At 35.6% G+C, this 12,425-nt stretch overlaps 1 protein-coding gene across 1 annotated transcript in view; it reads left to right on the forward strand.

The window, feature by feature from the left end:
- Positions 1-10,130, forward strand: part of atp8b5b (ATPase phospholipid transporting 8B5b) — a 36,314-nt gene extending 26,184 nt beyond the window's left edge. Inside the window, exons 25-28 of the mRNA XM_686811.8 lie at positions 58-303; positions 1,606-1,744; positions 1,829-1,959; positions 9,026-10,130. Coding sequence (XP_691903.2) covers positions 58-303; positions 1,606-1,744; positions 1,829-1,959; positions 9,026-9,283 — 774 coding nt within the window. The 3' untranslated portion in view covers positions 9,284-10,130. The remainder of the gene's footprint in view (positions 1-57; positions 304-1,605; positions 1,745-1,828; positions 1,960-9,025) is intronic.
- The last annotated feature ends 2,295 nt before the right edge of the window (positions 10,131-12,425 follow it).

Consider the following 12,425-nt stretch of genomic DNA (forward strand, 5'->3'; position numbering starts at 1 on the left):
CAACATTTATCATCATCATAAACTAGTGTTCACTGCGGAGTGTGTTTTTTTCTGCAGGATGTGAACGATCGCTGGAGTTTCCAGTATCCTCAGCTGTATGCACCGGGTCAGATGAACCAGTATTTCAGTAAGATGGCTTTTGCTAAGATCCTGCTGCACAGCTGCTACAGTTCACTCATCCTCTTCTTCGTCCCATGGGCTGCCATGTGGGACACCGTCAGAGATGATGGGAAAGACATTGCGGATTATCAATCCTTCGCCCTGCTGGCACAGACCTGCCTGCTCATAGCCGTTAGTGTGCAGGTAAAATGCAAAATACAACACACCACAGTTACACAACAGAAAATGTCATGTTCAATCATTTTTATGTCTTACAGTCATGAAAAATGGCATATTATGATGAATACTTAATGTATTTTAACCCCAAAATTGTTTAGACATTTTTGGAAACCTAGATGTAAAATGTTTATGTGTGGATAAGCAATAACTGTACAAAAAAAAAAAAAAAAATTCTAATACTACTAATACTTCCCTTCTTAGACTTTACAGACCTGAAACTTGCCTATAGCACTTATTTATTGTTGCTCTTAGTTGTGTAAATTGCTTCCTTGTCCTCATTTGTAAGTCGCTTTGGATAAAAGCGTCTGCTAAATGACTAAATGTAAATGTACCTAATCTGCAATGGATTGTCATGCTTTAAAGGATTTTAAATGCACAACACAATGGCAAAGAAACACCCGACACAAAGCTTAACTAGTTAATGCTTACTCACACATACACAAAGTCAGCATTTTTAGTTAGCACAACTTTTATTTAGGTTTAAAATCAAAATCCACTTGTTATTAGTTATAATACATTCACTAAAAGACAGAAAATATTTATTATAAGCCTAAATTGTCTAAGCATTTGTTAATTTACGCATTATTTAACTTTTTGTTGTTCAGTAACACTACTTCAATTAATATAAAAACTGAATACATTTATATTTATAAACATTTACATAAATAGGTTGCATAATGGGCTCAGAAATCTGGATTTCTGCAGGCACAGATACTGTGTGTGCCTACTCATAACCAATTATATATAAAGCGCAACTTAATATTTCTAGTTATGGCAACTTAATTTTTCTAGTTAGTACAACTTATATTTAAAGGCAAGTTAATTAAAATTTTTTTTACATTTTGAGCCTTTTACTCACTACTGTCAATAGACACAGGTTTCCAACATTCTTTAAAATATCTTCTTTAGTGTGTGATAACATAAACTATATTTAACTTAATTTTTAAGAACTTAATATTTCTGGTTGAGGCAATGTAATTTTTTAGTTATTTTTTAAGACATTTAGTTCTCATAACTCATTTTTGCGCAATAAAATGCAATCTTTGTTTGCAAAATGTGAATATTTTTACACCTAAAAACGGCATATGTTATATTGATGTTGTAATTTTCTGTTACTTTTGAACAATGTAATGTGTCCTTTCAGGATAAATATCCAAATAGTAATAATGATATTAAAAATAATAATCTTGCTTACCCCAATTTGTTTAACAGTAGTGTTCATAATTATACTCTTGTGTCCAAACTGCATGTTGATGTGTGCTTCAGCTGGGTTTGGACACATACTACTGGACAGCAGTGAATCATTTTTTCCTGTGGGGAAGTCTGTCTGTGTATTTTGCCGTCACCTTCACCATGTACAGCAACGGCATGTACTTGATCTTCACCTCTTCTTTTCCTTTCATTGGTAGGCATCACTTCATCTCAACCACATCCAATCATCCCGTCGTCTCTGTGTGTTTCAAATGCTCATTTAATCAATCTTTCTCAGGCACTGCAAGAAACTCCCTGAACCAGCCAAACGTGTGGCTCACCATCTTCCTGACCACCATATTGTGTGTTCTGCCCGTGGTGGCCAAACGTTTCCTCTTCATACAATTCAAGCCCACCATCAATGACAAGGTCAGTGCTTCATTCGTTTTTTTACTAAACAAATACGAAACAAAGAAATACAATCCATATACTGTACAGGGAAAGGCGGAAAAAGCAAAAGTTGTCACGGTTTCAGGAAGGGAAAGGGAGCAAGGACGCAAGTGCAGTAAATAATATGGGTTTTATTCATTCATTTTCTTTTCGGCTTAGTACCTTTATTAATCTGGGGTCGCCACAGCGAAATGAACCACCAACATATCCAGCATATATTTTATGCAGCGGATACCCTTCCAGCTGCAACCCATTACTGGGAAACATCCATACACACTCATTCACATACATACACTACGGTCAATTTTTAGCTTACCCAATTCACCTGTACCACATGTCTTTGGACTTAAGGGGGAAACAGGAGCACCCGGAGGAAACCCAAGCAAACACAGGGAGAACATGCAAATTCCACACAGAAATGCCAACTGACCCAGTCGAGGCTCGAACCAGAGACCTTCTTGCTGTGAGGCGATCGTGTTACCCACTGCGCCATCGAGTCACCTTGGATTTTTATTATAAAAAGAAATTAATAACAAAATAATAACAAAAACAACCCAGAGGTGTAAAACATTAACAAAACAAACAAATAAACAAACAAACTTGACTGGGCAGGCTAGCACAGATCAGGGTTGGACAGAACAGGACAAGACACGACTGTATAATAACATCTGACAAAGTAGCACAGAACAGCAGACACGAGGAGACTATAAGCAGAAAGAATTAACAAACAAACAAACAAACATAAAGTTGAACTGAATAAACTAATAATGGGATAACAAGGAGAGTGGGACTGGAGTGGGAGAGGGTTAAGCGATGTTGACCAATTTGTCATCGTACGATGTTAAATGTGAAACATTGCGATGGATGATGGCATTGTCGTTGTAGGTGGCAGTGATTTAATTATATATGAATAATTAATTCATTAATTCATTCATAGCCTGTATGACCAAGTTAGTCAATTAGTTCATAGCTTGTACACTGTAATGACCAAGTTAGTCAATTAGTTTAGTCCACTAGACAGGGTTAATGACCACAAATGAGTGAATGATGAACAGCTGCTGTTAACAAGCACAATCACTAAAGGAAAAAAAAACAAGAAACTACAGACACAGCCTCACACCAAAACAATTGAATTAAAACAGAGGATTAAACAACTCCATTAATTAACAGCATTAGCAGCTTCACTGATTACAGTTTGACTTCAATTCTCTCATATCTGCAAGAATATTTGATAATTACAAAGGTTTATATTTTTATTGAAAATATTTCATTTGACCTCACCATCATGAAGACCAGAGGCTGCTTTAGTTGAGCTGTTGAACCTTTACTCTTCTATCTTAATGTTTTTCTTGCTACTATAACTGTGTTTATGAAACTCATCAGTTATAGCAAGAAAAGCGATGAAAACCTTTATGTGTTTATTACAGAATAAAATTCATATGTCACAAAATAATTGCAAATTATTTAATTTAATTTATTTTTTATTAATTATTATTTTTATTTAGAGTTTTATTTTCAGTTGATTTCATCTTTGATTTTGGCTGTAATTTGTGTTATTTGGTCTTGTTCTTTCTTTCAGTGATTCTGCTGTTAACAGTTGTTCATCAATACTTTTCAATCCTCCTTTAATTAGGCACTTAATTATCTTATTAACTTTATCACTGTCTGAGTGTTCAACCCTCTGTAGTGAGGACACTAGTAAGGATTTTGCTCTGGGATTTAAGGAGTTAAATGTGTTCGACGAAAAATACAGACTGTGGAATGTATTTTTAACAGAAATATTCTGTAGATTGAATTTACGAATGTAAAATGTTTAAAACAGTAGATTACTGGTAACCACAGCTGCCAGTATTTTTTGTAAAATCAAGAAAAACAACAGCAAAATACTGTAAAACATTTTTGTGTCACCATTGTGGAGGATAGTAGCGTCTGTGTGCAAGTCCAAGATGAACTGAGAGAATCTGTTGTTAAGCTGCATCTTCTTTTGTTTAAATGTAACTGTGTAGTTACTAATGCAGTGAACATCGTTTTTTAATTACAGTCACACATGAACACAATTATGCATTTAATGACTTTACATTATTTAAAAAGTTTTTTGTAGTGAACTGATGTACAATGGATCTCAATATCAATATGCTCAGATATATTACTTAGACATTTAAAATATGTGTCAATCACGTTTTCCGTGGGACTCTGGCATGAATAAGCAAAGAGAGATCTGTGTCGTTATAATGGTGTCGACAAACTTGGTTGGTAAAAAGGTGCACAACCAACAGCAACCAACAAACAGTCTGAGGTTTTTGCTAAAATAACTAAGTACAAGCAAGAAAGTGTAAGATTGAAGCAGTGTTCTGACACTGTGACATGTTAAGCTTAGTTCACACTACCGGATTTTAAGCCCGATTTGAAAGTTAACGAGCTCGCCGACAGAGCTGTGTTTGGGAAAAAAAATCTGCAGGTGCTCTGCAATCTATATGTGTGAATAATTGAACAACGGATCAAAGAGGCTTGCTCACACGTCACCAACACCTTGCAGATGAAAATCCAATGTTTCGCATGCTAAATATTCCAGAGCAGTCGGCCGACTTCACCCCACGTGCGGTCAGATGTAGTCAAAACTGATCCGGAAGTTGTTGTCATAGCAACAGTTCTGGTAGCTTAAACCTGGCCCATAGCAAGTTTATGTCTTATGAACAAGATTATATCGGGTCAGTTCAAGCAAAGAAAATACTGAAAGTATGTACCGAATTCTGATATTTTCTGACAGTAGTAGTTATATGCACTTGGGAGAATAGTAAATATTTATATATATTATATATTATAACAAACTCCACACAGAAACGCCAACTTAGCCGAGGCTTGAACCAGCGACCCAGTGACCTTCTTGGTGTGAGGCAACAACACTACTATATATATATATATATATATATATATATATATATATATATATATATATATATATATATATATATATATACTTTTTTATATAAAACTTATGCAATCTTGACAGCCTCTACTCAAACAATAGGGAAAAAAAAATTAGGAAAATGTGAATATATTACAAAAACAAATATATAAATGTAAATAACTAAATTGATTAAAATGTACAGTACACTGAAAAAATTATTTAAAGATGATGCCTTGGATTTACTATTTTTTTCATCTTAAGTGGCTGAATTTTGACAAACAAATTCATTTGAATATTAATACATATAATTTGTTTAAATTCAACACAAAAAAATTGTTTGCAACAGTTTTGCAGACATCATTTTTTTCAGTGTACGTCAAAAAACACAAAAATAATATTCTTCAGGGTGACGTACTGTATATGTGGTGGTGCAGTGGGTAGCACTGTCACCTCACAGCAAGAAGGTCACTGGTTCGAGCCCTGGCTGGGTCAGTTGGCATTTTGTGTGGAGTTTACTTGTTCTCTCCTTGTTTCCTCCGTGTGTGCACCGGTTTCCCCCACAGTCTGAAGACACACGGTATAGATGAAATTAATAAGCTAAATTGCCATAGTCTATGTTTGTAAACGCAAGAGTGCATGGGTGTTTCCCCAGTGCTGGGTTGCAACTGGAAAGGCATTCGCTGTGTAAAACATATGCTGGATAAGTTGGCGGTTCATTCCGTTGTGGCGACCACTGATTAATAAAGGGACTAAACCTAAAAGAAAATAAATAAATGCATGAATATACTGCAATGCATTAGAACATAAAATAAGAACACACAATCTTTTACACATCTTTATAGAAAAAGATGAAATTGTTTGGCAGATGGGATAAACCATTGAACACCCCTAAAACATATCAACTTTAAATGAATTATGAATATTTGCAAATTGGTTAAGTGACGGTGGACCGTTGAATTTACAGTGTATGTTCAAATGCAGTACTCTGTAAATTGCTCTATAGTACATGGCTCATATAATATACATGAAAACATCTCATTGAAAAATAAATAATCACTATCTCCAGGGGTCCAATGGTTCTTGGAATAAATAAATAACAAGATTTGAATCAACTAATTTCACAGGTTTTGAGAAAAGCCATAACTTTAGGCTGCAGATAAAAAAAGTCTGCAAAATCCTGGAGGGGCTAATTAGTATGAAAAATACTGTAGTAAGAACATGAATATTCTCAAATATAAAGATGAAACAAAGCACTTCTGTAGGGAATTATTTATTTAAGAGCAATCCTTGGCCAAGCTAATATTGCATTATTTATTCACCCGGACAAAACTCACGCCAGCACGAGGAGAACATGCAAACTCCTCACAGAAATGCCAACTGAACCAGCCGGGACCTTCTTGCTGTGAGGTGACAGTGCTAACCACCTGAGCCACCATGCCGCTCACTATATTACAATATGCATGGTTAAATTAAACTATAATTAAGTGTCAGAACCCTTAATATTACACCACTAGATTTATGTTTTTTTCTGCTCACATACTCAACTCATATTATCATGAACACAAACACCTCATACGTAATTTAGTAATAGCTCTTAAGGCACCTCAGTAGAACCAGCAGATGCTGTAGAAATTCCCATAGGTGTCATTTTTCTATAATATCTATAGCTCAATAGTTTTTAGCTTTTTCCAGACAAATATCATGGCATGTCAAGCTCCTTCTACTAAATGTTTACTATTTATAGCTGCTCTGTCCAAAAGCACAGAGAAAGTCTCTGGGGCGCTGCGGCAGGATGTCAGTGTGAGATGTTGCTCTGTTTATGAGCTGAACTCATGTGTTGAATGAGTCAGAGCTGTGGATGCGGAGGCACGTCTGCAGAACAGCTTCACACTGAGCTGGAATGTCAAGGATATTTCTGGAGCTCACAGTCGCTGGGCCACAAATCAGCACGAGTCATTCATAAACAATCAGCACGTTGATATGCATATCGACATGTCGAATATTCTGTTGTGCAAATTTCAGTTTATGTAGTGACCTCAAAATGTAATAAATAGTGTATCTAACCTTTAGCTTTTAATTTACTTATTTGAAGGTCCTGTGAAATTAAAATAAAGTTTTTTTTAAGGTGAGCATAATAACAGAACCCAAAAATGTAATTAGTATGATAGAACTTGCTCCTTTGTCACATGAACATGAGTAGAAATACCTGAAGCAGTTGACTGTGGCATTGTCAATGTTGTGCAAATTTCCACTGTATGTCTGATAATTTAAGCCCCTTTAAGCAATATTTTTTTCGCTAGTTTACAGAACAAACCATCATTATACAATAACTTGCCTAATTACCCTATCCTGCCTAGTGTCACTTTAAGCTGTATAGAAGTGTTTTGAAAAAAAGCTAGTCAAATATTATTTACTGTCATCATGGCAAAGATAAAATAAATCAGTTATTAGAGATGAGTTATTAAAACTATTATGATTAGAAATGTGTTGAGAAAGTCTCTCTGTTAAACAGAAATTTGGGAAAAAATATACGGGGGCTAATAATTCTGACTTCAACTGTACACATATGACAATATGATGATATACAGCCACATCACACTGCTACGAGTGTGATATTGTGTTTATACAACAGTTTGACAGCATAATCATGTATATAAAAAAAAAAATCAAACACAGAAAGTCTCAAAACCCTTTTGTAAGAGGAACTACTTTCTTCCACCGTTCATTCACATCTGCAACTGACGTCAAAACAGCAGTAACCGTTGCTCATTCGCCATCACTTTAGAGCTAGCATTTGAATCATTCTCTAGCGTAATATCCAAAGTGATGACAAAACAAGTGATTTTGCTCACATTTTAAAATGATAAAGCTGTATAGCATGAAACGCCATTAGTCTACAGAGATTTTCCAGTGTTTCTCTTTTGCAATCACAATAATTAACCCAGAAAAATCGAAAGCAGTGGAAATACTGCCAGATTACTGTTGTGTTAGCGATAAGAAAAAAAGCTAAACACATGCAGGCATTTCTTCTTTCTTTCTTTTTACTGAACTAGTCTGCAGTAACGAAAACAGGAGACACATTAGAAACAAACAGATGGTAACTCAGGGTTATACAAAGAGTGGCCAACACAAAATACACACATTCCTGATATGCGAGTCCCATCTCACACTCAACACACTACAATTACTTTGGTATAAATACAGCACTACAACATACAAAAGAGAGAGATGGACTTAGAAAACACCAGTTTTAGAATGATTTGATCAGCTGTAGTTTAAAATTACGGTGGGTTTTTCCTCCGTAAGGGCCTATTATGCAGTCTCTGTCGCCCTTTTTGTGGATGGACAACGTCAACTGTCTTTGCTCTGCTCAATGACAGGCTAATGGAAATTTGTGTCCAAAATGACTATCCTTACAAACAAACTGCATAGCTCTAATCTAAACAACGACAATCTCACCTAAAAAAGCCTCAAAAGTACATGATGTTGCCCAAGAGCTGCAATATTTGTCAAACTGTAGTAAGTTTATTCATCTGCTGTCACTCGATGTGGGCCGAGTATTATAGAAGGGTGAGGAGGCTGTAGAAGTTCAGCTATTGCAGAATATCATACTGCTTTCAGCCAATCAAATTCGAGAACCAGACAGAACTGTTGTATAAATATATACATCCATCTGTTAATTTTTTTTTCCTGCAAGCTTCACATTTAAATAAAGGCATGGAATTTTTCGTCCTCCTTTTAAAACTTTCATAATAGTATGATAACATGACAATATGTAAAACAGCTACACTTCCTCATGAGATTATGTTCTTGAGGGAACATCATATGGCATCACATGGGGACATAATAATGACATGTGCCATTAATCCATCAACTTTACTATAACATGTAAAATGCTAACATAAATGTAAGATTCTGAAAGGTAGGTATTCATAATATAATGCCATAACATAATATAATAATCACAAAATAGTCTTATTCAAAATAAGGTAAATAATTAGATTTCTGATGCCCATGTAAATGTACCTATTGTCAGCATAAGAATGCCATGTAAACTCTTTAGTTGTAGATTTTCTGTCTTCTCATTTCTTCATTACTAATGTTAGTCTCTGATGATATTGTTCTTCTACTCTAAAGGTGCGTCATAAGGTCAAACAGGCTAAAGCTGAGCCTCCGCCACCGCCTCAGAGATTCCCTCGCAGGAGAATTAGCACACGGCGATCTGGTTATGCTTTCTCTCACGCCCGCGGTTATGGAGACCTGGTCACCTCTGGACGCTTCCTGCGGATCCCGGTTAAAAGTAGACCAGCTCTTTTCTCTAAAAATGAGTCTCCGGTGGCTGACAGCACACCACAGACATACATAAGCATCTTCGAGGAGACGCAGAACCCCTAAACCACCAACAAGACATGCAGGATTTCACCTCCACCACTGGTGTTATTTAAAGAAGTGTTTGCAGAGATATTCTTAGTGAAGGTTAAACATATTTCACAGATGAGTAAGTGAGATTGTAAAGCTGTGAGAAACGGGTTTTAACTGTAAGGAGTTGATGAAAAATCATGTCTTCAGAGACTTGAGGATTCTGAAAGTTATATTAACATCTACACATAAACAATTGGTCCATGTTAAGAGCAGAGGATGTAGTAAAGTTTTTTTTTAGACATCTTTATTTTCTGTTAGTCTGTCCACAAAATGCCTAGAGATAAAATGAGATTATTACATAAAGGGTGCATAGATGCACATTTTAATTGTGTTTGACAGTTTTATATGCAAATGTTTAGTTTGTTCCTTTTTATAATATATATAGAGCGAGAGGATTATTAAAATGGCCACTACAATGCTTTGATTTTACATACTTCTTCTATCATGTTTTGTACAAATATGTGTAATCTCTAGTACGTTCCCTTTTAATGCTGAGCTTAATTTCCCCTTCGGCATTGGGGTTATTTAAAGGAATGTTCGCAGAAATAGTCTTTGCGGGGTTTCAAATGATTGTACAAAGGGGTAAGGGGTTTTTAACTGTGAGTAACTGATGAAAATTGTCATAAAAAATGAGGTTCCTTAATGTATTAAAACTACGCACACAAACACTTAACGTTAAATCTGCCATTTGGCTATAAAGATGTTTGATGAAATGGTCACTAAAAATGCTTAAGATTTTACATTCCGCTTTACGATGTTTTGTATAAAGATGCAAATGTGCCTTGATCAGTGATATTCAATAAACTTCTTGTATCTTTTGTATATTGTTTGTATCTGTCTGATTGCTATCAGATGTAAAATTCTAGAAAACATTTGATCGGAATCTGAAAATCTGATGAGAATAGGAAGCACAAAGTACTGTCAGAGCCTGTGAGCTTTGAATGCTAAAGATTTTATAAATGTAATTTTATATAGTTTCTCATATTAAAAGCATAGATCAATTTTATCTATGCTTCGCTATAAGTAAAACTAATATAAAATGTGACCAGAAGAGAATGATTTATAAGGAAAACATTAACATTAACAAGACGTTTCCTTCAGAAACAGCATTTTGTAATTGCAATGCTTGTGCTAACAAACAATGTTAAATACTTTTAGTATGCACAGAGACTGACATTAAACATTGTGAAATAATTGAGCCCAGTTCTCTGCTTATCATTATGTTGCCTTCCTGTCTGTATCTAAAGAAAATGCCAAAAAAAGATTTCCTCTGGATTAACAAGGCTCCATTATGCTGAGTGATGGAGTGGCCCAGTTGTCGTTGTTTTCTGCATGAGTGCACTGGATGAGCTAGAAAGACGAAATACTACAGAAGGTTTGAGTGGCGGGTCGAAATCAAGTCCAAATCAAGTTTTATGTCAAAAGGGAACAGAATCTCTAAGTAATGTTTCCACAAAAAAATAATAATAATAAAATGTTGCCATTCTGAAGGCATAAGGGGATCCAACCTGGTAATAGCAATGTGTGCCATTATCACGATTACTACTTTCAAAGTAAGCTGTGGTGAATGTTATTCAAATAATGGTTAAAATTACCATTTTAAATTTCATTTATTCATTTTCTTTTCGGCTTATTCCCTTTATTAATCCGGGGTTGCCATAGCGGAATGAACCGCTAACTTATCCAGCACGTTTTTGTGCAGCCAATGCCTTTCCAGCTGCAACCCATCTCTGGGAAACATCCACACACACTCCTTCACACACATACACTACGCACAATTTTAGCTTAACCAAATTACCTGTACCACATGTCTTTGGACGTATGGAAAACTGGAGCACCCAGAAAAAACCCACACGAATACGGGGAGAACATGCAAACTTCATACAGAAATGCCAACTGACCCAGCCGATGCCCGAACCAGCAACCTTCTTGATGTAAGGCGACAGCACAACTTACTGCGCCACCGCATCAGTTAAAGTATGTTTTATTCATTTTATTTAAAGTGTGCTGCACACTACAGAGACTACTGAGTTAAAGCTAGACTTCACAAAATTTAATTGCAAATCAATTGAGAATATCAATCAGAAAAATTGCAATGAGATATTTGTGTAAAATCGCACAACCACTTGTTTTGACTTGTTAAAGCATAAAGCTTTATGCAGCATTGTGAAAACAATTAAAACTTGGGTTCTTAAGTGAAGCAGTTTTTCAAGAGCAGGTTTAACAAACAATATCTTAAATTACAACAAATGCAAAATGAAGGACTCCATGTTTATGTTGTTTGTAACAAAAATACATAGAGCTTTTAGTTGAAAAGAGATTTTAGTTCAGTGCATAGAATTTAGCTGTTGTTTGTTCATTTTCAGATTCCAAACTTAGTAGAATAAGTGGGACATTCTTTTTTACATTTACAAAACTATAATATAGAATAGTACATGTTATGAAATTGTTATACCATTACATCCCTATTGCCTAATAAAGTAGCTGCTGAGTACATAGTATACTATACTATACTCTAGCTGTTCCTTGTTGATTAATTCATTCATTTTCTTTTTTCAGCTTAGTCCCTTATTTAATCTCGGTTCGCCATAGTGGAATGAACCACCAACTTATCCAGCACATGTTTTACGCAGTGGATGCCCATCCAGCTGCAACCCAACACTTGGAAACACTCATACACTCTTATTTACACACATACACTACGGACAATTTTAGCTTACCCAACTCAACTAAACCACGTCTTTGGACTGTGGGGGAAACCGAAGCACCCAGAGAAAACCTGAGGAGAACATGCAAACTCCACACAGAAACACGACCTTCTTGCTGTGAGGCGACTGCAATACCTTCTGCGCCACCGCTTCGCCCCTTGTTGATTCTAAACCTCCAAATACTTTTGATGAATGTAATAGTTTTGTTGATTTAGGCCAGTAGATTAACAGTAAAATCACTAAGCCTTTTGATGTACAATCTGATGAGCTTGTTGTTGTTTACAATGTGGATGGTGGATACACATACAGTTTATGAGCTTTTCCCTAATGCACTGTTGATTTGAAACACAGAGGCAGTCGGGTGAAGAGATTTAGCCACCTTTCCTAGCAGATGTTTGGGAGATTAT

The sequence above is a fragment of the Danio rerio genome, chromosome 10 (genome assembly GCF_049306965.1).
Source record: "Danio rerio strain Tuebingen ecotype United States chromosome 10, GRCz12tu, whole genome shotgun sequence".
In the NCBI taxonomy this organism is placed as follows: Eukaryota; Metazoa; Chordata; class Actinopteri; order Cypriniformes; family Danionidae; genus Danio; species Danio rerio.